General features: G+C 38.4%; 1 protein-coding gene across 1 annotated transcript in view; it reads right to left on the bottom strand.

Moving 5' to 3' along the window:
* CCDC173 (coiled-coil domain containing 173) overlaps positions 1-26,066 on the bottom strand; it is a 28,839-nt gene extending 2,773 nt beyond the window's left edge. Inside the window, exons 1-8 of the mRNA XM_027865860.1 lie at positions 25,941-26,066; positions 17,977-18,206; positions 13,915-14,088; positions 13,626-13,819; positions 11,076-11,232; positions 7,253-7,392; positions 2,661-2,853; positions 330-494 (exon numbers count right to left, since the gene is read on the bottom strand). Of these exons, the coding sequence (XP_027721661.1) occupies positions 330-494; positions 2,661-2,853; positions 7,253-7,392; positions 11,076-11,232; positions 13,626-13,819; positions 13,915-14,088; positions 17,977-18,206; positions 25,941-26,016 (1,329 nt within the window). The 5' untranslated portion in view covers positions 26,017-26,066. The remainder of the gene's footprint in view (positions 1-329; positions 495-2,660; positions 2,854-7,252; positions 7,393-11,075; positions 11,233-13,625; positions 13,820-13,914; positions 14,089-17,976; positions 18,207-25,940) is intronic.
* Between the last annotated feature and the right edge of the window lie 136 nt (positions 26,067-26,202).

The raw sequence follows: 26,202 nt of genomic DNA, 5'->3' as shown, positions 1-26,202 counted from the left end.
CAAGTATAAGAAAGCATGAGAAACATGCTATTTTTCAGCTCACAAAATTAACAATGCATGGGAATTTCAATTTAGTTAAAATAATTAATAAAATCAAAACTGCTGCTATAAGTCATTTAGTTTAAAAACCTCAGTCCCAAAAACAAACAAAAAAAATTTTTTTTTAAAAAAAATCTCAGTCCCTCCCAATCTTCCCCAGCAAATATAATACATTGTCAGTGTACTTGGAAAGACAAAGAAAAACATGCTGTCCCTGCTACTTGCTGGACAGTGTGCATTTTTTTATAAGAAAAAAAAACACTTAGGGATAAGATTATTTGCATAATTACTATCTGTTGAATGATGAATGTTTGTGTCATCTTCTTTTCTTCATCTGCTTTTTGCTGTTTTTCCTTTTCATGCTTCCAAAACAATTGATCTGCCTTAATGAGAGCTTTCAGTGTTTCTTCAGCTTCTTTTTTTTCTTGCTTTTTATGCTCCTTTTTACTTTCAATCTAGATTTGTACGGGAAGAAAAACAATTTTTCAATCAACTAAAGGAGAAGGAAAGAGAAATTTGTGGCCAGTTGCCTGAAAAATGAACTTGCTTATTTTCAAAAGAAATACAAGTTAACAATAACTATATGAATAATGTTCTAAATCACTAATTGTTAGTGAGCGATTAATTCAGTTATTTAATACTGAAAATTAAAATAACTGAGGTTTTTACCTAACAGTCATCTGATTGGCAAAGACAACAAAAGACAATGTAAATGTTGGAGGGACTGTGGGGAGACAGACACACTTGGCAGTTATGGGATGGAACAATAATTCTAAAAAGCAATTTGGAATTGTACTAAAAAAGTCACTAGACTTTGATCTTGCAATATCACTGATAGGTATGTAGACTCCAAAAAGATCAAAGACAGAGGGAAAAGTCTCATATATGCTAAAATATTTAGAGCACTACTTTTTGTTGTAGCAAAGAACTGGATAGATAGATTGGGAAAATGGATGAATAAATTATAGTATATGAATGTATTGTAATATTGTTGCAGCATAAGAAATGATGACTGCAGAATTCAGAAAAATTTGGGAAAACTTGTATGAACTGATACGGAGCTAAGTAAACAAAATCAGAAGAACAATTTACATGATGACCACAAGAATGTATAGGAAACAAAAGACTGAAAGATTTTAGAACTCTGATTAATGCAGTAATTAATCATGATTAGAATGATTAGTTCATGATTGTGAAGTATGCTTCCTGCCTCTCAAGAGAGAAGTGGTGGACTAGAGGTGTGGAATGAAGTACACGTTTTCAGACATGGCCAATATCTTGATTTGTTTTGCTTGGCTGCAACCAAGGTTTACTCCTTACGACCAAGAGTTCTAATGTATGTGCTGAAGTGGGGAGACAGGGGCAGAAGCCATTGGGAAGTGGCAATGTTTTTTTGCATTTTACCACATCAATAAAAATGTTTTTTTAAATGAACCTGCCTGAATAGTGCAGTGATAATGAAGCCATGGTCTGAGGGCTGATTCTGATATGGGTCAGTTATTGTCTATCTGGTCTGGTCTCCTAATTCCATGTAAAACTCAAGAATAATGGATCAAATACATCCCAGTAGTGAAAATGAAACCTTTAGGACAGCTGTCATTTATATAGTGCATTATAGTTTACAAAGCAATTTTACATACATTGTCATTTAATCTTCCTAACCTAAGGTAAATCAGATGAAGAAACCTGGGACTAGAAGGATTGACTTGTCCAAGGGCACAAAGCCAAGCAACTGGCCTTATTCCAAATCCAGTGCTTTGTCCACTATATCACAGCTACCTTTGAGATGGACCATGAGCACAATCTTTGTATAAGTACATATCCACATAAATAACTGCTATGCAAATTAGACATGTGTTCCTTTTATACTTCAAATTGAAAAAAAAATTATTTTGACCTACAGTTTTTCTAAATAATTTAAATGAAATGTTTAGTTGGACAATCATACTTAATTAATTTAATAGCTATGAATACCTTGACATTTTAAATAGGACTATGTGTTGGAGGGCCAGAATCCAAAGCACTAGCCCTGAGGTGCCAAGAATAAGAAGTCTCCCTAGACCACCCAAGACATATTGTTCACCATCCCTCTGCTACATAATCCTTGGTTCAGAAGGCAGGAACCTCAATTGAAGGGTTTGTTTTTAGGGTTGATAAGAATAGAGAGTTCTTGCAGCCCCTTTTTTTCTTTCTGAACAAAACAGTAAACCCAAGCAGTTACAAAAACTACGTGTTCATGGTCAGAATGGTAGGAGGAAGCTAGATCTCCCCCCTCTTCCCAGTTCCCCTGAGCTCACTGTGACATAAGGTAATGAAAAGGACCCTGGATTAGGAATCAAAAGACCCGAGTTTTGGCCTACTCACATCATTTCTGTGGGCCTCAGTTTTCTCTATTACCAAATGATTAGTTGGAGTAGGAGATGATCACTAAGGTTCATTCCAGCCCTGATGTTCTGTGATGGATTCCACAATTTTCTAAGTTATTAATGTTATATTATCTCTGAAGTACAAAAAATAACTTAGGATTTTTTTTTAAGTTTAGCTTTATAGGAAAATTATTTTACCCATTCCTAACTCTGCACACTTCAACTTTTCATAAAAGAATACTTTGAATACTTTACCACTGCATCTCTATATTCTTCAATCTCTTTTATTTTTGCTTTCCTTCTTTCTTCTTTTTCTTTTTCGGCCTGTACCTTTTCAGCCTCAGCTTCTGCAATATCTCTGGCAATAAGCTCATCTTCATTGTCAAGTTTCTTTCTATTAAGTTCATTCAGGAAGTTAAAAATCCTTTCTTTACGTTCTTCCATCAGCCTACAATAAAATTGCCATAACTTGTCAAGAATAGGTAAAGATGGGATTGTGAGGGATCCCTAACAATTTAATTAAGGGATCTGGAACATTTTCGAATTCCTTGTTCTTTACATTACTTGGTCCATAAAAAGCCTCACTAAGTACTCTACAACTCTTTTTTTTTCTCAAAAACCCCACTTCCCAAGGTCCTTAGTGTGTTACAATGTCCTGAATTTTTCATTATGCTGTCAGCTAAGTATGGCCTCCCAACAAATATGGACCATATGAATATATTTACAAATACAATAGGTGTATTTCTTTAAAGGAGACTATTGTTGAATATATAGGAAAACCAATGGAAACCTGGAAGTGGGGAGATCCTTTAGTGTCTACCCATAAATCCACAAGTGTGAATATGATCAAAACACCGTATCAGGCTACAACATATAATCTTGCCTAAAATGATGGGGTAAGACTGAATGATCTATAAGGTTCCTTCCCATTAAATATCTATAAATAAATGATCCTATGATCTGAGACCTTGACTACAAAAATTTCACAGAAAAACATTCAGATGAAATGAGATCATACATGTGAAGTGCTTAGCACAGTGCCTGGCACATCCTAAGTGCCTGAGTGCTTGCTGCCTTCCCCTTTCACAGAGATGTTTCCTTTTAGAGAACTATGAAAGTTTTGAAAGAATGACTATCAGTCTGTGTTTGACATTCAACCATACTTACAATTAATGGGGACAGGTTTATCTTACAGATTGTGCAAAACCAAACTCTTAAAATACAAATATGTGATTCATGCACTAAATATTTTCTGAGAACCTGTGTACAAGCTAGTATACTAGGCATTATGAATAATACAAAGATGAGTAAAACATGGTCCCTGACTTCAAGGTACCTGCAGTCTCATACGGGAAATAAGGTATATAAACAAACAACATTCTAAAGTAGAATGTGAAATTGTGAAGTATCCAAATTGGGGTTTGGGGTTTGTTTTTCCCATACCACTTAGCAATAAATTCTCTTTAAATGGCTGACTTCTATGATAAGTCTGTGGCTGTACCAGAAAAATGAAACAGTCCATTCACAAAACTTACTGCTAATTGTCTAACTGTTGTTTAGTCATTCGGTTGTGTCCAACTCTTCGTGATGCCATGGACTTATCCATGGGGTTTTCTTGGAAAAGATAATCGAGTGGTTTGCCATTTCCTTCTCCAGGGTGTCCCCATTTAACAGATGAGGAACTGAGGCAAACAGGGGGTAAGTGACTTGCCCAGGTCACACAGCTAGAAAGTGTTTGAGTCCAGATTTGAACTCAGATCTTCCTGACTCCAGGTCAGGTGCTTTATCCACTGTATCACCTAGCTACCCTGAAGGCCTAATAATTGGGATTAAATTTGTGGGGGAGAAGGGGGTATAGTCATCTCCTCTTTGGTCTCAAATGAATGGGAAAGTAGCTGCTGAGGGTCTCCGGTTTGGTGGCATGTTCCTCTAGGCTTGGGGTGGTTGTGGTGGGGAGTGGGCTATCTGGCTTTGGTCTTCTGTTGATTCCACTAGTATAAGCCTATCACTTGCCAAGCAGCCTGAAGGTAGGATCTTTGATTCTCCCTTTATACAAAAAGAGGTCTCACTCCCTCATATCTCATGATGTTTTTATCAGCCTTCTCTAATTCTAAGGTCTACACCATGTGGCTCTAGGGCACAGAAGCCAAACTGAAATTTTGCTTAATTTTTTGTTTTCGTAGTCCTTGGGCCTAAATGTATAAAGATGCATTATTATTTGCTCACAAGTGTAAAAAAAATCCAACATATGAGGTACAGTTACAGTAACCAAGGATTTTTAGCCAACCACAAAGAAGGCTTAAGAGGAAAGGTTCATGACCCTTTATACATTCAGTTCAATTCAACAAATATTTATTGAGTACCTTCCAAATGTAAGCCACTATGCACAAAAATTATTAAGACACGATCTCCAAGTTTGTCTCCAAAGAAGACATGGAAAAATGCACCTCTCTCCCTTCACTGGAGAGGTGAAAAACCATGAGTATGGAAAATTTTGTATATATTGTTAGATTTGGTTGATGGGTTGATTAGTTTTTCTGAACTGTTTCTTTATCTTATTTGCTTTTTACTTTTTGTTACAAGGGATAGTTAGTTCACTGAACAGAGGAGTTGAAAAAGATTTATTTGGAAGTGAATGTAATATAAAAACAAATGACATCAATAATTAAAAAAAAAAAAGACATGGTCCCCAGCATAGACAAAACCAATCCAGCTAAAATTAGGAAGGGTAAACAAATGAGAAAAAAAACCGCAGCAAGTTTCTCTGAAAAAAGTCTCATTTCTAAGATATATAGGGAACTGATTCAAGGTTATAAGAATAAAACTAAAAATTCTCCAATTGATAAATGGTCACAGGTTATGAGTAAGCAGTTTTTAAAGGAAAAAAATCCAAGCTGTCATATGAAAAAATGGTCTAAATCACTAACATAAAAATGCAAATTAAAATTCTGAGGTTCCACCTCACACCCATAGGATTGGAAAAACTGACAAAAAAAGACATGCTGAAGTGGATGTTGGAAATCAGGGACATTAAATCCCTGCTGGTAGAACTGTGAACTGGTCCCTCCATTCTGGAAAGCAATATGGAACTATGCCCAAAAGCTACTAAAGTGGGTTTCCCCTCTGCCCCAACAATGCCACTATTAGGTCTCCACCCCAAAGAAATCAAAGAAAGAAGAAAAGGACCAATATGGACAAAATATATTTATAGCAGTTCTTTTTATATTGGCAAAGAACTGGAAACTGAGGAGGGGTCTGTCAATTAGCAAGCGGCTGAACAAGTTATGGCATATGTGATGGAATTCTATTGTGTTATAAGAAGTGATGAAATGGATGGTTTCAGAGAAACTTGGGAAGACTTGTATGAATTGATGCAGAGTGAAGTGAACAGAACCAGGAGAACAATTTATACAATAACAGCAGTATTGCCAAGACAAAAAACTTTGAAAGAGATTTAGGTACTCTGATCAACACAATGACCAACCACAATTCCAGAAGACTCAAGATAAAATATGCTACCCATTTCCTGACAGAGGTAATAGACTCAGAGTGCAGATTGAGACATTTTTTGGACATGACCAATAATGGAATTTGCTTTGCTTGACTATACTTCGGTAACAGGGATTTTGATTTTCTTGCTTTTTTAATTGGGGAAAGGGAAAAGTGAGACTACAGACCTGAACATAAAATTTAATTTTCTTTCTTTTTTTTTTTTCCTGGTTAGGCAATGGGGTTGTGACTTGCCCAGGGTCACACAGCTAGTAAGTGTTATGTGTCTGAGGCCAGATTTGAACTCAGGTCCTCCTGACTCCAAGGCTGGAGCTCTATCCACTCCACCACTTAGCTGCCCCTATAAAATTTAATTTAAAAAGATAAGATTAAGTAGTAATTGCCTGATTGCCTAAAAGAGAAAATTTTCTGAAGTTTAAAAAAATTTTTTTTTAAAAGACATGATCCCTACCTTCAAGGAACCTACAGTCTAGTTAAAGAAGCTGACATTTTATGCAAAAATATAAAATAGAAATAAAGTGAAGGTACATAAAAAAAGATAAAGTACTTTGAGAGTTCAAAGGCAAGATAAATTGCTTCTGGCTAGAAGGGAAGAAGGATTAGACTTATTTTTTATATCTCAGGGAAAAAACTAGGAACAAAGAATGAAAGGAAGTTATATGGAGGAAAAGTTGGCTCAGAGTGAAAATAACTTTCTTTTTTTGTTATTTTTAATTCTGTTCCACTTAACAGTATTTTTTTTCCAATTACATGTAAAGACAGTTTTCAATATTCACTTTTATAAGATTTTGAGTTCCAAATTTTTTTTCTCCCTCTCTTCCTCCCCCCTCACCAAGACAGCAAGCAGTCTGATACAGGCTATACATGTACAATCATATTAAACATAGTGAAAATAACTTTCTAACAGACAGAGCTATTCAACAATAGAATCAACTAACTCATGAAATAGTGAATTTCTTCTCATTGGAAGTGTTTCAGCAGAGATTGGGTGACAACTTATCAGGAATTTCCAAGGGTGATTCCTTAATCAGGTAAGTAAGTGAACTAACCTCTAATGTCCCCTTCCAACTCAAAGATCCATGATAATCTTAACCACCAAAAATATGCTATGCCACCAACCACTCCCACAGCCTGCTTATAAATATAAGCAGAAAAACCAATCAAGCTCATTTCTCCAAAATACAATTTGGCCTGGATACAACCCAAGTACTTTCATCATAAGATTGTCCAGTTACGTACTGGTATAATAAGCAACTATGGCTATTCTAGGTCTTGCTCACAATTACTGACAAAGCAATTATTTCAGATACCATTTAATCATCTAAAGTATAACTTACTTGTAAGTTTCAGCATCTTTTTCTCTTCTAATATTTGCCAGACCCTTCTTTGCTTTGACAAATTTTCTAATTTTTTCATCATCCTCTTCTCGTTGTTGTTCTTCTATTGCTCTGATTATATTTCTGTTTTCCATGGTTTCCTTGAAAAAATAAAAGAACATTAAATATTCCAGTTTTTTATAACAAAAGATGAAAAGATGAACTAATGTTCCTGTTAGTATTTATAATTTCACGGCCACAGGCCACTATAAGAAAGCTATCAATGTCGGAAACCCCTTTCAGTCAGCCGTCTTGCAAAAAGAAGCCTCAAGCTAGAGCTCGATGGGACCTGAGAGGCAACCTAGTCCAATATCCCCTCACTTTACAAATGAAGAAACTGAGGCCACAATGTTGTGAACTAAATTACAAGAAGGATTTAAGTAGATGACACAATGAAATTCCATTGCCCAACTGGTTAACAGTTCAAAATCCACGCCCTCTTAAATTATAGTTCAAAATCACCATCCATTCATTAGTTACCTATTAAACACCTGTATCAAGACGGCATGGTGCTGTGGTAGAAACAAAAAATAAGACCTACTCCCTGTCGTCACGGACTCTACGGCCTCACTACAGAAGACCTACGAAGTATCAAGTTAACCAGCAAGAAGAGTTCAGTAGTAAAATCACTGAAGATGTCTCTTCACAAGGCAGCACAAATGTTAACTCAAAGTAGTTTAGATAGTTAAGAATAAGGAATTCAGAAAAATAGATCACTTGAGCTGTAAGAGCCAGAGGAAAATTTCATGATGGAAGTTATTTGTGTTAAGCCTTGAAGGACAGGATGGCTTTCTACTAGATTCTAGAAAGAGGATATTTTGGATGAGGGGTATATGTAGCAGGAGAAAAAGAAAAAAAAAAAAGAACACATTTCATATGATCCAGAACCCTGTTTTAAGTCTGGGGTAAAAGGGGGAAGGGCTTAGGATTAATAACTTGAAAAATGAATCTGGTTAACTCACAAAGCAGTCTCCACATAACCAATCTGTTGCCATGTCTTGTTACTTCTGTGTTCCCTTCTCTCCACTCACACAGTTGCCACCCGAGGGCAAAACCCTCATCATCTTGGGCATAGTGTTATTGCAATAGCCTGCTGATTGATGTCTCCCCATTTCAGTTCATCCTCCACTGAAGTGTGGGTCTGCCCATGTCAGAACCTTACTCAAAAAACCCCAGTGGTTCTCTATTGCCTCCAGAATCAAATAAAAAGAGTCTGTTTGGCTTTTAAGGCCCTTTAAAGTTGGCGCTTTTCTACCTTTCCAGTTTTCTTATGTTATTTCCCTCTATATACTCTACAATCCAGTAACACTGGCCTTGCTGTTCCTCACACACAATTCTCTATCTCCTGATTCCCTTTTTACTGATCAACTCCCATGCCTAGAATGCTCTCCCCCCTCTCCTCTCCAGGTTTCCTTCAAGACTCAGCTCAAATCCTTCTTGTTGTTTACTGTTGTTTCTTCTTCATTCTTGAAGAGGACCAATGACATCAGGAGGGTGATGTCTTGACTTGCAAGTGAATTGGATTTAAGTGAGGCAGGGCTGTGCAAAGTCATCAACCTCACTCTCTCCTCCAGCGCCATCTGGGTCCAGTGGCAAGACACATATCAGGATGACTAGAGCACTTAATAAATACTGGTTGACTGTCATTGAAGCCAATCATCAGCCTTCCATCATTAACTCCTATCATGAAATTTTCCTCTGACTCTTACAGCTCAAGTGATTTATTTTTCTGAATTCCTTATACTTAACTATCTAAACTACTTTGAGTTAACATTTGTACTGCCTTGTGAAGAGACATCTTCAGTGATTTTACTACTGAACTCTTCTTGCTAATTAACTTTACATTTGTAGGTCTTACTTCTGTAGGGAGACTGTAGAGTCCATGACAACAGGGACTAGGTCTTATTTTTTGTTTCTACCACAGCAAAGGAAACTAATGAAAAGGATATAAGGGATGTTACTAGGGAAATAATTGATAGGATTTGATAACTGATTGGATACAAAAGTTGGAGGAGAGAAAAGAATCAACAATGATTTGAAGTTTGGAGCCCCCTGGATTATAAACTAGATAGTACAGAAAGAAGGAAGTCATCATGGGAACCAGATTCTTTATATGTTAAGATAGACAATGAAAACATAAGAGATATTGTAGTTTCCCATTTTCTAGCATTCCTTTCCTTTCCTATGGACTGTTAGCCATGCCAGGAATTTCTCATACAAATGATCACTCACTCTTTTTTTTAGGGGCTTGCTTGGAACAACTGGATAACCTATTTACAGGTCAAATCACATTATTATAAACTAACCTATTGAGTCTAAGACCCCTTTCCCCCAAAAGTGTAGTTCTCCATTTTTTAAAAAAAAAACTGCAAAATAAACCTATCTCCATGAGAGCTAAGGTCTCTTCCTTTTGTAAGTTCTTCAATTCAAGGACTGCCTGGCCAATATTTACTTCTGTATTTCTGACTCACTTAGGGACCAACCTTAAGATCCTCTCCTACTTCCCATTTCCTAACTCTCTCTTCTGATGTAGTTACTCCTCTGAGTATTTCCATTACTTTTTCAAAATAAAAGAAAAATCTCTCCCCAAAGTTATCATCAACAAATTTTACTACCTAAAATAATCTAAAAATTGATGGAAAACACATTGATTCACATTTTAAAATTTCATCTTGAAGTTCCAGCTCAGGTTCCATATATGGTACCACTTTACCTATCAGGAAGAGGCAACCTGATTAAGAACTAGGAAGGAAAGCAAAAAAAAGCTCTCTTCATAGACAAAGCAAATATCACAAAGTTCATATACTAAAGCTAATATCCTTTATCCATAAGAGGCAAACCTTCAAGACTTGTTTATTTACTCTTATTTTACACAGAATTCTAGGAAGTTGATTGCTTAAAATTAGAAGAGGATAAAAGAATTGTCATAGGTAGGCACACTGAAAGCGGAAAGCAGTGACAGCTGACAGCAAAGGAATAGAAAGAAAAATTTTAAGACCCTAAGCCAAAAGTATAGCAATTTGGGGCCATGTAATATAGAAGCAAATAGCCTTACACAACTCAAAATAAATTGTGAGATATTTTTTGCCAAACCATATAATATATCTGTATAAGATTTTCCGTGTGTACAAAGATATGTATAATACATTTGAGAGTACAATCCAAATTTTTAAAAAAATTTTAATTCTTAAAAATAAGGGCAAAACCCTCAGTCACCCAGAAAATTCAAATAGCTAAGATGATTCATTTCCTGAGTGTTCTGGATAAAGAATCACAGACTAGACATTAGAGGACATCTAGTTAAAACTGTTACACATGAGAAAACGGAGGCTATTTAGTTGGTAATCTCATGCAAGGTCACTCAGCTAACAAGAAGTTGGGATGTGAACCTAGATCTCTGGCAGCCAAGTCCAACGCCCTTTACACATTTACATGTTTTATGTGGCATACACGATTAGATAAGAAATAAAGCTGATCTATGGAACTATGTGTATGTATACCTTTGAGAGTCTATGATTCTGTGATTGCCAAACACCATTTTGTGGCAACACCAGAAAGCATTCTGATTGCTAATTTTGAGACTACAGATTCTTAGTTAAAAAGTATGCTAACTATACGTTTAGGCTTAGGAATGTATAAAGTTTTCCTTTATGCCCTTTTTGGGTTCCTATCAGCCTCAACATTATTAATTATCCTTTCTTTCCCAGATTTGGCTTACAGGACATAAGCTAGTCAGTTAGCTTTATTTTTACATTTCTAAATAATCAAGGTATTTTCTCCTTACAAGATGAATTCTCTTGCATTCAAGCATCTTTTCTTCCTTCTTTTCCTGTCTCTTTACCAGTTCTAATTCATGTAATTTAGCCTGTTTTTCTATTTCTTTGGCTTCTTTTTCTTCTTCTCTTTTCCTTTGCTTTTCCACCTCTTCTCGCTCCTTCATTCTAAAGTATAAAAAATAAGTGTAAAGAATGAGAAGAAAACTGGTTATTAAGCATTTATGGGGGTTGGGGGGGAGAGGCAGCTAGGTGGCACAGTGGATAGAGCACCGGCCCAGAAGTCAGAAGAATCTGAGTTCAAAGCCGGCCTCAGATACTTGATACTTACTAGTTGTGTGACCCTGGACAAGTCACTTAACCCCACTGCCTAGCTGTCCCCCCCCCCAAAAAAAAACCATTTATGGGGATTATAGTCTACTCTGAATCAAAATTAAGAGGAAAATATATTGTTTTTCTTTGGAAAACAGCAAACTTGAAACAACTTCCCAATTTAAAACACTAGCTGAAAATACTTTTACAGGCAAAATAGGGGGGAAAAAGGTCCTCAGAATTACCCCAAGTTGAAAGCAGCTTTCTCTCTACACTACTTGTAATGCCAAACCAAAAGCAGTCAATTGAGCTCTGATTCCTTCCAACTTCTTTGACAAATACCTGAGTAGCAAGATGGTTAATTGGTAGCATTTATAATGGACAAGTCATTTAAACTCCCTCTCAATTTCATTTCTCTCCAACTTTCCTTTCTCTTCTTTTTCACTACTAAACTCTTAGAAATAATGCCATTTACATTCATTGTTTCCACTTTGCCATCAACTTATTTCTCAACTGCTTCCATGTGGCTTCCAATCCTGTTGCTCTAATAAAACAGCTCTCTAAAGTCATTGATGACACAAGGATCTAAGACATCTCCAAAGGCCTTGTGATGGAAAATGTTATCCACATCCAAAGAAAGAACTATGGAGTTTGAACGCAGATTGAAGCATACTATTTGCTATTTTTTTTTCTTCTGTTGAGTTTTGTTTCCTCTTTCTGGTGGTTCCTCTTATTGGTTCTAATTCTTACAACATCATTAATGTGAAAATATGTTTAATAGGAATGTATACGTATAGCCTATATCAGATTGTGTGCCATCTTGGGGACAGTGGTGGGGAGGGAGGGAGAGAAAAATTTTAAACTCAAAAGCATATGGAAGTATTGTTGATAAATCAAAATAAATTAATTTTTTTTAAAAAGTCCAAATAAATAAATAAATAACAAAGTCACTGATGACCCCCTTATAGCTAAATCCAAAGTTGGTATTGTTAAATCCAATGCAGCATTTGATGCTGTGGACAACACATAATTCTTGATACAATCTCCCTGAACTTTCATGACTGTAGTCTTTTGGTTTTCCTATGTCCTACTTCTCTGACCACTCCTGTTTCTTTTGCTGGCTACTCACCTTCTTCTTGCCCTTTAAATGTGGGTATATACTGAGATTTTACACTGGGTCCTGTCCTTTCTCTTTCTCTCTCTCAAGTATCTCTTCCCCTTCCAAGACTGACTATATGTATTTTTTAAATTGTTAAAATTAGAAATGCACATGTACCACAAACAAATTGCTAATAAAAATATTTTAAAAGCAATTCTGTGATATTCTAATATCCTGCAGAGAGAATCAGAACGTCACAGTATATAATGAATTATATGCTGATAAGTATATTGGTGCCAATTAATTAAATCAGATTGCTTATCTCTTAATATCTGGAGAGATATCCTGAGAGAATGGATATTTTGATTGATAGGAGAAATGGGTAATTTTGGAATAGAGAACATTTTTGTGATATAGGGCAATCCTGGGTAAGGAATCACGATGCAAAGCTTAGTGAAATTTTAAGAACAATGGGAGCTTCAACGTATGGAAGAAGTTAGAAGAGGTACAGTAAAGGAAGGCAAAAGCAGCCAAATACAAGCTTTGTCTATTTTAGAATTTTGTGTAAGATAGACCCTGTGTTCAAAAGAAAAAAAAGAAGAAACATTCTTCTTCACCCTCCTTATTCCTATACCAACCAAAGCAGTTATGGGGACCCAAAATTCAAGCTATTACTAGAAATTCAGCAATAAATTATGGATAAACCAGGCATGGTGGTACACAATTTTAATCCCAGCTACTGGGGAGGTTGAGGCTGATGAATCTTTTCAGTGGGGGAGTTTTGAGCTACCTTGGGCCATGCTAATCAACAATGCACTGAGTTTCACATCCACATACTGATGCACCAAAAGTGGAAGGACCACCAGGTTGCCTGAGGAGAAACAAACCTGCCCAGATCTGAAATGGAGCAAATCAAAGCTTCCATGCCAACTGAGAGTGGAATTGGGCTACATACTTCCAGCCTGGGTGAGATGGGAAATCTTAAAAATAAAAAATAAATTGTGGATAAAAGACTCCTAGGCTACACAAACTTAACATCATATATATTATAATCCTGTTTGCATTAGGTTTATTGAAAACAATTTATAACAAAGGATTGAAAAATATCAGAAGAGAAAGAGTGTATTAAAAACAGCCTGATCTCACATACTGTTTAAGATGATCATTTGCAAGTGCCATTCTGTCACTTCGACGTTTGTCTGCTTTTTCTTGTTCCTCTCGAAAAGCTTTTTCAATATTTTGCTTCAATTGTTCCTCCCACTTTGTATCTGTTTTTACTTTGCTCTTCTGGAACTGAATCTGAGCATCTCGCTCTTTTAGAACTTTACTAAGAAGAAGTGCACTCTATACAAAAAAATGTGCAACATGTCATGTAAATAACGCTCACATACAGGTATTATATTAAATACATATGAAAAGCAAGGAATCAGAGATAGTACATGGAAAGTCTTCACTCTGTCTGTCTGGTAATATTGATAGATTTTTGCACTTTCAATGGCCTTTTTTCTTTCTTGTGCTCTATACAACGCTTCTTCTATGTCAATTCTTCTCCTTTCATTTTCTTCATCTTGTGCACGAAACTCTTTAGCTTTAAGTTTCTGTTTTCGCATCCCCTATGAGAAATAAAACCAGTATTCATTTTCCAGAATTTTAGAAAAAAAGAAAAGAGTGAAAATAATACAACCCAATTTGGAATTTCCATTACAAATTTTTATTGTATTTTTATGTAAGTTAGTCACTAAAACACAAGGTTAGCTGAAATAATTATTTTAGTAATTAAAATGTTTTTGATGTAAAAAATTTTAATGATCTGAGAATACTATAGCAATTTAATTGGTAGAGAAACAAAGTCAAATGCACACTATTAAAGTGGGCAAACATCATCATAGTTACGTTATCAATTAGTAGTCACAACCACAAAAGTACACTGTCTTTTACTAAATGTTTAAACCTTTTTCAACAAGTTTCTCAATTGTTATAGAGAACCAAGTACTTTTTTGCCCCTGTCATTGAAATGTATCTGTATGACTTAATAGCATCTTTTTGGACCTGTTCATGAGCCCAGTTAGAAGATTCAACTTCTAAAAACAGTGAGAACATTACATCCCAGCTCTAGTTCTAATTCTTATCCACTCTCCATTACTTCCCCAGTGACATTAGGGTGATAGATACTATCACACCCTGTGCTCCTGACACTTGCCCCCTCCCTGTGGCCTCAAAAAGCCTAATCACTAACATCAGCACAAGAACCCACAGATCTCTCCCTTACCTGGAATTCTCTCTCCTCTCTACCCTCCTTGTCCACTAAGAACAATGGGCCACAACATCCCATATCTTAAATGTCATTAAAAAGCTATTATACAGAAAACAGCTTCTTTCAAAAAATGGAAAAATAGCTCTAGCAAGAAGATATACAACTCAATAAGTATATCTGGTCAAACATGAACTACACAAGAAACAAAACTAAAAACATTTTCCTGCTTTTATATGAAATAATGTAACTCTGGTCTACAGAAAAACATAATGGAATTGAGTAGGGTCAAATGATAAAACTAGTCAGCAATTCTATGAATATTAATATTTCAACTGGGCCTACTGGGCTCATAATTAAGTTATGATCATAAATCTTTTTTTAAAATTTATTTTAGTTTTCAACATTTACTACCATAAGATTTTGAGTTTCAAATTTTCTCTCCCTCCCACTTCTTCACCCCCCCACTCCCAAGATGGTGTACAATATATAGGCTCTACATATACATTCACGTTAAGCATATATTTTCCCATTAGTCATGATATAAAGACCAATTAGAACTAATGGGAAGAACCAGGAGAATGAAGCAATAAAACAAAACAACAAAGGAAAAGGAGGGCAAATAGTATGCTTCCATCTGCATTTAGACTCAGTATTTCTTTCTCTGGGTGTGGATAGCAATTTCCATCATGAGTCTTTTGGAGTTGTCTTAGATTCTTTTTTTTTTCCTGGCCTTTTTTGCTAGGCAATGGGGTTAAGTGACTTGCCCAGCATCACACAGCTAGTAAGTGTCAAATGTCTGAGGCCGAATTTGAACTCAGGTCCTCTTGACTCCATGGCCAGTGCTCTACCCACTGCGCTACCAAGCTGCCCCAGTTGTCTTAGATTCTTGCATTGCTGTGAAGAGTCAAGTCTATCAAAGTCAGTCACCCCATAATGTGGCTGTTACTATGTACAATGTTCTCCTGGTTCTGCTCATTTCACTCTGCATCAGTTCATGTAAGTCTTTCCAAGTTTTTTTGAAGTCTGCCTGCTCATCATTTCTTATAGCATAATAGTATTCCATTACATTCATATACCACAATTTGTTCAGCCATTCCCCAATTGATGGGCATCCTCTCAATTTCCAATTCTTTGCCACCATAAAAAGAGCTGCTATAAATATTTTTGTACATGTCCTTTTCCCATTTTTATGATCTCTTTGGGACACAGACCTAGAAGTGGTATTGCTGAGTCAAAGGGTCATTAATCTTAATGCTCTTGTCTGATCATTAATCTTAATGCTCTTGTCTATATAAACGTGTGTGTGTGTGTGTGTGTGTGTGTGTGTGTGTGTGTGTGTGTGTATAGGCTCACTGTTCTATTCAAGGCCTATCTATAACAAGGACATCAGTTATTAAATACACCTTAGACAAGACTCAAGATAAAAATTAATTGGACTTTTTAACACTTCAGCTCAATAGACTAAATGCAATGGCCTTTTCTCAGCCCTCCTTTTCCTTCACCTCTCTGCTGAATTTGACACTGCACCCTACCCTCCTCTTTGAAACACTCAATATACTGACTTCCAGGCTGACACTAACTCCCTGACTGTTCCCTGCACCTCTCTCACTGGCTCTCATTTGGCCTCCTTAATGCTGGCATTCCCTAAGATCTTATTTTAGTTCTTATCTCATCTCCTTGAATTCATTCTCTCCCTGAATGATTTCATCAATTCTCAAATCTTCAACTATCACCTCTATCTCTGTAACTCCCAAATTTTTATCTTTAGTCTAGATCTCTTCCCTGACTTCCATAAGATGGACCTTCTCTTTGCCAAGTGTGTGCCTTTAATATCATCCCCTCCCTGCTAGAGGAAAATTTTTAGCAGATTGCCCCTCAATTATATCTCCACCCTCAAAAAAACCTCATTCTCTATCTACTGGTTCCTTCCCTACTGCCTTCAAAACAACCCCCTCTCTCTCACCTTTAAAAAAAAAAAGTGAACTTCGAGGCAGATAGGTGGCGCAGTGGATAGAGCACCAGCCCTGAAGTCAGGAGGACCTGAGTTCAAATCTGGCCTCAGACCAAACACTTGACACTTACTAGCTGTATGACCCTGGGCAAGTCACTTAACCCCAACTGCCAAAAAAAAAAAAAAAGAAAAGAAAAAAAAAAGAAAAAGTAGGTCCTACCTAGGTTATTATCCTATTTTTCACAGACAAAGTCTTATATAAAGCTGTCTACACTAATTGCCTCCACTTCCCTCACTGACTCCTGGACCCTTTGCAGTCTGGCTTCAGACCCCATCATTAAACTAAAACTGCTCTCCACATACCAGTGATCTTTTAACTGCCACATCTGACGGTCTTTTCTCAGTCCTCATCCTACTGGACCCCTCTGTTATAGCTGATACTGGATTGATCACCCTTCCTCCTTGATATTCCCTCCTCTCTGGGTTTTCATGACACTACTCTCTCCTGGTTCCCTTCACACTTATTTTACCATTCCTTTTCAGTCTTCTAAGACTCTGTCCTTCAGCTATTTTCTTATCTCTCAATGTTGTCATCATTTCCTATGAGTTTAATTAACATCTCTATGTAGATGGCTCCCAGATCTATATGTACAGCTCCATTCAGAAAACTTCATTACTCACTATTATCTGCCAAATAAAAACCTGACTATCTAGCCTATCTAGCATTCAAAGTCCTTCATGATTTGTTCCTTCCTTTACAGCCTTATGCCACACTAATCTTCTTCACAGGAGTCAAATCATACTATGTCTTATTCTTTTAGCATTCCCCATGGTTTCCCATCTCTGCTCACAAAGAATGCCTATATTCATTAACTCCTATCATGAATCAAGTCCCTATTCAATGCTATCTCCTCAACAACAACAGAGAGAAGTGTTCCAGTAATCTGCCTCTCCTGTGAACAACTACAGCACTTTGATCTCTCATACTAAATTTTCACATTATAACATATAGTTATTTGCATAAATGGGTTATGTCTTCTACTAGACTATAAGATGTGTAAGGGCAAAGGCTGTACCTTTGGGGGGTTTTTGGTATCCCTCAGAACAGGCTTGCACAATCTTCAGTCTGAAGACCATAAGTGGCCTCCTCAGAGCAACCAACTTGAATTGGCTTGAACTTAATAGGTACTCAATTCTTTAAATGAATAACATGAATTTCAATAAATTGGTATAATTTTTCTCATAAACAACAGTAACTCTACAATGACTATACAGTCTACAGAGTTTATTACTTACTGCATAAGTATTGGCCCAATGTTTCACCATTTCTTGGGAATTTAAATGCATTTCTTTCTTTGCTTTCTTTTCAGCACGAAGCTGAGCTGCTTTTCTACTCAACTTGTCAAGGCTATCTTGAATTCTCTTCCACTCATCATTTGGAAGTATAGTAACTTGACAAAGATCTACTCCACTTGGTAAAAGAGTACCACATGGAATTTGGCTGTCAGTCCAGGAATCAGTTTCCACTAATGAGTTTCCAAAAAAAAAAAAAACAGGTTAAAGGTAAAATATTTTCTCCAGATGCATTAAATTTTTTCTCCCAAAAATGCTATATTTTTATGATATACAGAAAGGCTTTAAGCTAATTTTATTTCTGTTATCTTAGTTCTTGCTGTTGTTCATACATGTCCAACTCTTCATGACCCCATTTTTGGGAACTACTGGAACAGTTTGCTATTTCCTTTTCCAGCTCATTTTACAGATGAGGAATTGAGGCAAACAGGGTTAAGTTATTTGCCCAGGGTCACACAGTATCTGAGGCTGGATTTGAACTCATGAAGATCATTCTTCCTGATTCCAACCTCAGTACTCTATCCACTTCACCACCTCGATGCCCCTTAGTTCTCATTATCAGTATCAAATTTGGATACTTTTTATTTTATTTTATTTTATGGATTTCTGTACCCCATTTCCTGTGTTTCTTATTTCCCAGTTGCATGTGAAAACACTTTTTTTTAAACATGTGTTTTTAAAACTTTGGGGTTCAAATTTTCTCCCTTCCTCCCTCCCCACCCACCTTCATTGATAAGGCAAGCAACTAAATATAGGTTATATATGTGCAGTTAAGCAAAACACTTCCATAGTAGACATGCTGTGAAAAACTAACTCTAACCGCCCACCCATTTATTCTATTCTTTCTTTTGACCCTGTCCCTCCTCAGAAGTATTTGCTTCTGATTACTCCCTTTCCCAATCTGCCCTCCTCTCTATCATTCCCCTACTCTCTTGTCCCCTTCCCCCCCTATTTTCCTGTAGGGTAAGACAGATTTCCACACCCAATTGAGTGGGTATGGTATTCCCTCCTTAAGTCAAATCCAATGAGAATAAGATTCACTCATTCCCTCTCACCTTCCCATTTCCTCTCCACTGTAAGAGCCTTTTCTTTTCTGGTTTGTTTTTTTTTTTGTGTGGGATAATTTACCCTATTCTACCTCTCCCTTTCTCCTTCTCCTAGTATATTCCTTTCTCACCCCTTAATTTTATTCTCTAGATACGACCCCTTCATCTTCAACTCACCCTGTGCCCTCTATCTATCTACATCTATATATATGTACATATAACTTTTTCCCCTCCAACCACCCTAATAATGACAAAGATCTCATGAGTTACAAATATCATCTTTCCATGCAGGAATGTAAACAGTTCAACCTTAATAAGTCTCTTATGATTTTCTCTTTCCTGTTTACCTCTTCATGTTCCACTTGAGTCTTGTATTTGAAAATCAAATTTTCTATTCAACTCTGGTCTCCTCTATTTCACTGAATGACCATTTTTTCCCCTGCAGTATTATACTTAGTTTTGCTGGGGAGGTGATTCTTGGTTGTAATCCTATCTTCTTTGCTCTCTGGAATATTATATCCCATGCCCTGCGGTCCCTTAATGTAGAAGCAGCTAAATCTTGTGTTATCCTGATTGTGTTTCCACAATACTTGAATTGTTTCTTTCTGGCTGCTTGTAATATTTTCTGCTTGATCTGGGAACTCTGGAATTTGGCTACAATATTCCTAGGAGTTTTCCTTTGGGGATCTCTTTCAGGAGGAGATCGGTGGATTCTTTCAATTTCTATTTTGCCCTCTGGTTCTAAAATATCAGGACAGTTTTCCTGGATAATTTCTTGAAAGATGATGTCTAGGCTCTTTTTTTGATCATGGCTTTCAGATAGTCCAACAATTTTTAAATTCTCTCTCCTGGATCTATTTTCCAGGTCAGTTGTTTTTCCAGTGAGATATTTCACACTGTTTTCTTTTCATTCTTTTGGATTTATTTTACAGTGTCTTGATTTCTCATGAAGTCACTGGCTTCCAATTGCTCTATTCTAATTTTTAAGGAAGTATTTTCTTCAGTAAGCTTTGGACTTCCTTTTCCATTTGGCCAATTTTGCTTTTTAGGGCATTCTTCTCCTCGTTGGCTTTTTGGACCTCTTTTGCCATTTGGGTTAGGCTAGTTTTTAAGATGTTATTTTGTTCAGTATTTTTTGGGTCTCCTTTAGCAAGCTGTTGACTTGTTTTTCATGATTTTCTTGCATCACTCTCAGTTTTTCCTCTACATCTCTTACTTGCTTCTCAAAATCCCTTTTGAGCTCTTCCAAGGCCTGGGATCGATTCATATTTTTCTTAGAGGCTTTGGATGTAGGAGCTTTGGCTTTGTTGTCTTCTTCCAGTTGTATGTTTTGATCTTCTTTGTCACCAAAGTAAGCTAAAATAGTCTGACTCTTTTTGCGCTGCTTACTCATGATCCCCGCCAATTACTTGAGTTTTAAACTCTGTTAAGGTAAAAGTCTGCTTCCAATGTGAAGAGTATACTGTCCCAAGCTTCAGGGATTTGTACAGCTGTTTTCAGAGGTACTTCTAGGGACCTGTAAATTTTTAGTTCTTCTAAGGGGTATGATAAGGGGCGAGGTGTTCCACCACCGCAACAAGCTCTACCACGCCAGCACTCCTCCTTGCCCCTGGACCGCCCCTCAGAACTACGACCCAGATCCAAGCAACGGTAAAGCAAGAGATTCCTGCCTCAGCACTGGCAAAGAGATCCCTGCAATCCCCCTCTGATCAGCCACTGGATTCCCCCTCAGTCTCAGGAAAAAGCCACGGCCCCAGCTCGAGACTTGCAGCTGAGACCTATCTCCTCTCTCACCAGTCACAGACTTTTCCCACTGACCTTCTAAGTTGTCTTTGGCATTCAGGGGTTGAGTAGTCTGGAAACCGCCACAGCTGCTGGCGATTCAGTCCTCTGAGGTCTGCCCAGAGTCACTGCAGCCTGTGCGCCCCTGCTGAACTGCGCTCCTCTCCCCGCCCAGCGCGATAGAACTTTCCAATCAACCATCCAGGCTGTATTAGGCTGGAAATTTGTTTCACTCAGTCTTTTCGTGGGTTCTGCTGCTTTAGAATTTGTTTAGAGCCATTTTTTTTAGGTATTTGGAGGGCTTTGGGAGAGAGCTCAAGACAGTCACTGCTTTCCCTCCGCCATCTTGGCTCTGCCCCCCACAAGTATTTCTTAAGCACCTCAAATTTAGATACTTTTAAAAGAGGTTCATGGAGTTTAAGAAAAATTATTTATTACAGTCAGGAAGTTTGGTATATGCCATAGCTCTGACTCGTCTTCTGACATAAATTAGAGCTGAGAAGTCTCAATTATGGGTAGTGAGCTGGCAACTCTCAGAAGGAAAGAAACATGACTAACAAGGGCATAGGGAAGGGATATGAATTACTCGGGTCATTTCAACATTAAGCATCTACTATCAGCAAGATATTTACCAGTGGAGAGAAGTATATAGAACAATTATTCCCATTCATCAAGATACTCTGCCTAGACTCATATCCCAATGGTTAGCAATTTCTAACCCTTCTTTAGTCTCCTAGTACCACCAATATGGAATCATTAACTGCCAAAACAAACAAACAAAAAAAAAATGCCCAGATCCCCAAATACCTCCTGTTTTATCCCTATCTACCTCAACCCTATCTTTCTAATGTCCCACTTCTGAGCTGCCTGTCCCTTCCTTTGTGCACTCTATAATCCTTAGGTAACTTTCCTTCATCTTAGATCTGCTAAAGTCTCTCTCATGTAATTTATATCTTTTGGCATTCAGAGAAACCTGGCTTTCCTCAGATGACAGAGCATCCCTGGTCATCTTTTCTAGTACTAGTTATACCTTTCCCCCCATTCCCCAATTCATTAGTCCCAGAAGAGAAATCATATTACTCCTCATTGCCATTTTCAGACTTTCCCATTATCACCATCACTCAAGCAACCTCTCCTCCTTTGAAGTTCACTCTAAACAAATTTATCACCCAATCCAGTGTACTAGCTACTAGTTCTTTCCCTTCTGAGATTTCCTTCAATCTACTCTGAACATATCTTATATGTTCCTAATTTTTAAATGTTGTCTCCTTCATTAGACTGTAAGCTCCTTTAGAGTGTGGACTGGTTTTTGCCTTCTTTGTATCCCTAATATACTGCCTGGCATATAGTGAGCACTTAATAAATGCCTGTTGACTGATTAGCTGAACTGAACTAAGCACTGTCTTTCATTGCCATTGCAGATGGTCTACACTGTTCAAATGCAAACTGGCCTTCACTATTGGGAAACTAAAAACCTGGACCTCACTGCTGGTGAACAAAATTAGCAACTGATGATGAAGCACCATAAACGAAGTGACAATTGGTACATTTCCAAATAGAGAGAACTGAGAAGACCTATTAAGGTTAGTGATTTGACCGTGGTCACACAGTAACAGAGCCAGAATTTGAACCCTAGTCCTCTAGCTCCCAATCCAATGTTATTTCTCCTTCAATTATAACCTTAACCACATGATTTCACAGATAGTAATTAGGCAGAAAGCAAAGGAATCAAACCTCACAAGGTAATTTTAATTCCAACAAAGGATTATTATAGTATACTTGGACAACAGTCCAAACAACTATTTCAAGTAAATATCTTGTATTTCAGTGGCACTTTTTGCTTTTTTTAAATACTGTCATATATTACCCCAAAGTAACAAGAAGTAATACATCCTCAAAATATTTTTATATAAAAACTATAAACTGCTAAATAGTTTTTTTGGTTGTATATTAAATTTAACATAATAATAACAAAACAACAATGCATATCTGTGTCCCATTCAAAACCAACTTTTGCCCTCTTTGGTATATATTTTTTGTTTCACTTTTTCACTGATACTATTTTCTTTCTTTTCTCTTTTTGCCTTACTCTCATTACCCACCTTTCCTTTGTAACCAGTAAGTGTTGTCAAGCAGATCAAAACAACACATTGGCTATGTCTGAAACAACTGCCTTCTGAATTTTGGCTATGACGTATACTTGCCATGGGCTTTCTGGGAGGAGGAATGGGTGTAAGGGTGGGTCCATAAAGGAAACAGAGTTGACTTATGGCATTCACTTTAGGGAGAGCTGGGAAAACCCCTGTAATTTACCTGCCGCAGAAGCAGCACTTGCCTTCTCAGTTCTGGATATAAGGGATTCTAAGAATTGGAGGTGAGAAAGTAGTCTATTTTAGGCATGGGGGGGCAATGCCAAGGCATGGAACTAGGAGATGGAATACTGTGTTCAGATAACAACAAATAGGCCAATCTGATTGGACCATACAGTGTGGGAAAGGGAGTAATTAGTATTAAGTCTGGAAAGGTATAGAGAAACCAAATAGTGAAGGGTTTTATCAGTTTGTATTTCATCCTAGAGGAAATCAGGTGGAGGAGCAATGTGTAATAAGTCTGCAAAGGTAGGCAAAAACTAAATTGTGAATAGCTTTAAATGTCAGTGGTTTTGTATTTCATCCCAGAGGCAACTGGGCACTTCTTAGGCAAGGGAGTGAGTGACGTGGTCATTCCCTTACTTTAGATTGATCGCAGGATTTCAGAATTAACAGGATTTCATTTTATCCTCACTACAACTATGAGGGAGATGCTATTATCTCCCTTTTATAGATTAGGAAACTGAGGTGCTCAGAGTTTGAGTGATTTGCCTATGATCATGCAACTAAAAAATATTTGAGGCTGAATTTGAACTCAGGTCTTCCTACCTCCAGTCCCAGTGCCTTCCCTAGTCACTCTATCCTCCTCAGTGGAAGACAGGATATGTGAAGGACATAAGGGAGGTCAGAGCCCAACTGCAGAGAGCTTTACATTTGTCCGGTAAGGGGAATCACTGAAGATTTCTGAAAGGTCAGTGGTGACATTTTTTTTAGGAGGGCTTAAGCTTATCAGGCAGAGGTGTGTCAGATATGTGGAAGCAGAAATAAATGAGAAACAAGAAGGCCTCTTTTGGACAAGAAGAGAACACACAAGCTATTCTTAAAATCAGAACTTTCGAATCACCTCCAAATCAGACTCTGCAAGCAGGTCATCTAGAGTATAACGGAACTCATCTTCCTCTGCCATGCATCATACCTGGAGAATTCTCTGCTTGAGACCAGAAGATACAGGCAGTTTTCCTATTTACAAATGCAGCTGTAAAAGAAATCAACTCTATGCCCATCGTTTTGAAACATTCAACTGAAATAGAACACTTGGGAGGTGTCTGACATTGATGTCCACAATTAATGGTCCATCTGAAGAGACAGTACAGACTCTTAGAGCTGGAAGTGGCCTTAATGACATTCTAAGCCCTGACTGAACCAAAGAAGAATTCTTCACTAAGCCTTTCTGGCAAGTGCCCCCTCACTCTGTGCTTGGAGATCACCAGTGAAGGGAGCCGAGCACTTCCTCAGGCAGCCCAGCCCATGTCTGGAGAGCCCGCGTTGCTAGGATGGCTTCTCTTATATGCACCTAAAGGATGTGCTTTGCACACACGCTCTGGATCCTGCCCTGCAGAGCCAAGTCAAACAAATTAATCTGATTGTTCATCACAGCCATTCAAATCATTGAAGACAGTTTTCACATCCACCCCAAGTCTTCTTTTGTCCAAGTTTAACACCTTGAGTTCTTTGAACTTACCTTCATAAGATGTGATCTCAAGACTTGTGTCACCACCCTAGCTGCTCAGAAGTTTAATAGGGTCCTTCCTAAGAGATTATCCATCACCCTGAACGCAATGCTCTGAATGTTGTGGGCACCCAGGGCAGGCTAGAACCTGAGCCAAGGGCACCATGTCTCTCTTCACATGCCCTAAGTCTGAATTAACTTTCCTGATTACCATAGATTGCACTGTTAACCCCATATTAAGTTTGCAATCTATTGAAATGCTCAAATATTTTCCAGACAAGCTGCTGATTAGTCATGTTTCCTTCATCCATTTGTGCAAGTGATTTTTGAACCCAACTTTACAGATAACCTTATTGAATTATATCTTAGAGATTTGCTCCAATAAAAAAAAGAATAATAGTTTTGGCAACTGAGACCTTTGTGTCAAAGCCTAAACTCCAAGCCAGGTCGCCTAACTTCCGCTGTTTCTGCCAGCTCCTTCAGCCTGTGGCTTACACCTTCTTGGCTATGTGGCTACACAAATAAGGCTCCTGTATCAGCCCTATTTCTCTTTCTCTCTTTCTTTCTCCTTTCTCCTCTCTCTCTCTCTCTCTCCTCCCCCTCTCTCTCCCCCCTCCCCTTTCCCTCTCTCCTTCCTCCATCCCTCCTTCTCTCCCACTTTCTTCTTTTCCTTCTTCTCTCTGTGTCTCTCTCCTCCCTCTCTCTCTCCCTCCCCTTTCCCTCCCTCCTTTCTCCCTCCCTCCCTCTCTCCTTCTCTCTCCCCCTCTCCCTCCCTCCCCTTTCCCTCCCTCCTTCTCTTCCTCTCTCTTCTCCTTCTTCTGTCTCTCTCCTCCCCCTCTCTCTCCCTCCCTTCTTCCTCCCTCCCTCCTTCTCTCTCTTTCTCCCCCCTTCCCTTTCCCTCCCTCCTTCCTCCCTCTCTCCTTCTCCTTCTTTCTTCTTCTTCTTCTCCTTCTTCTCTCTGTCTCTCTCTCCTCCCCCTCTCCCTCCCTCCTTCCTCCCTTCCTCCTTCTCTCCCTCTTTCTTCTTCTTCTCTGTCTCTCTCTCCTCCTCCTCTCCCTCCCTCCCCTTTTCCTCCCTCCTTCTCTCCCTCTCTCTTCTTCTTCTTCTCCTTCTTCTCTCCCTCTCCGCCTTCCCCCTGCCTCCCGGGTTTGCTGGAGCCCAGGACAGACGGCCCAGAGGGCCCGACCTCGCCGCGGGTGCCTGCAGCCCGTGCCTGGTCTCCCGTGGTGGTCCGGGGGAGGCCATCCCCTCTCCGCTCACCTGGGGCTTCTCGCGGTTGTCCGGTCCGCCGACCGAACCGCACCTGAGAGTCGGTGAGGGCGCCCATGGTGGCCATGGCACCCCGCGGCTCCGAAGGGCCGGAGCCTGGGGCCCAACCGAGCCGAGAGCGCTCCCGCCCGCCGCTCGCCGCCGCAGCCTTCTAGTGTTTTCCTCCGACGCTTCGCGTTCCTTAGCAACGCTCCCGGAAGTGATTGGAAACCGTCGGCGGGAGGCGAGAAACCGATTCCGGGGGGGGTACAGG

The sequence above is a fragment of the Vombatus ursinus genome, unplaced genomic scaffold (genome assembly GCF_900497805.2).
Source record: "Vombatus ursinus unplaced genomic scaffold, bare-nosed wombat genome assembly UNPS02014779.1, whole genome shotgun sequence".
Taxonomy (NCBI): Eukaryota; Metazoa; Chordata; class Mammalia; order Diprotodontia; family Vombatidae; genus Vombatus; species Vombatus ursinus.
Note: the sequence above shows the minus strand (reverse complement) of the source record. Positions and strands in the feature narration are given on the sequence as shown.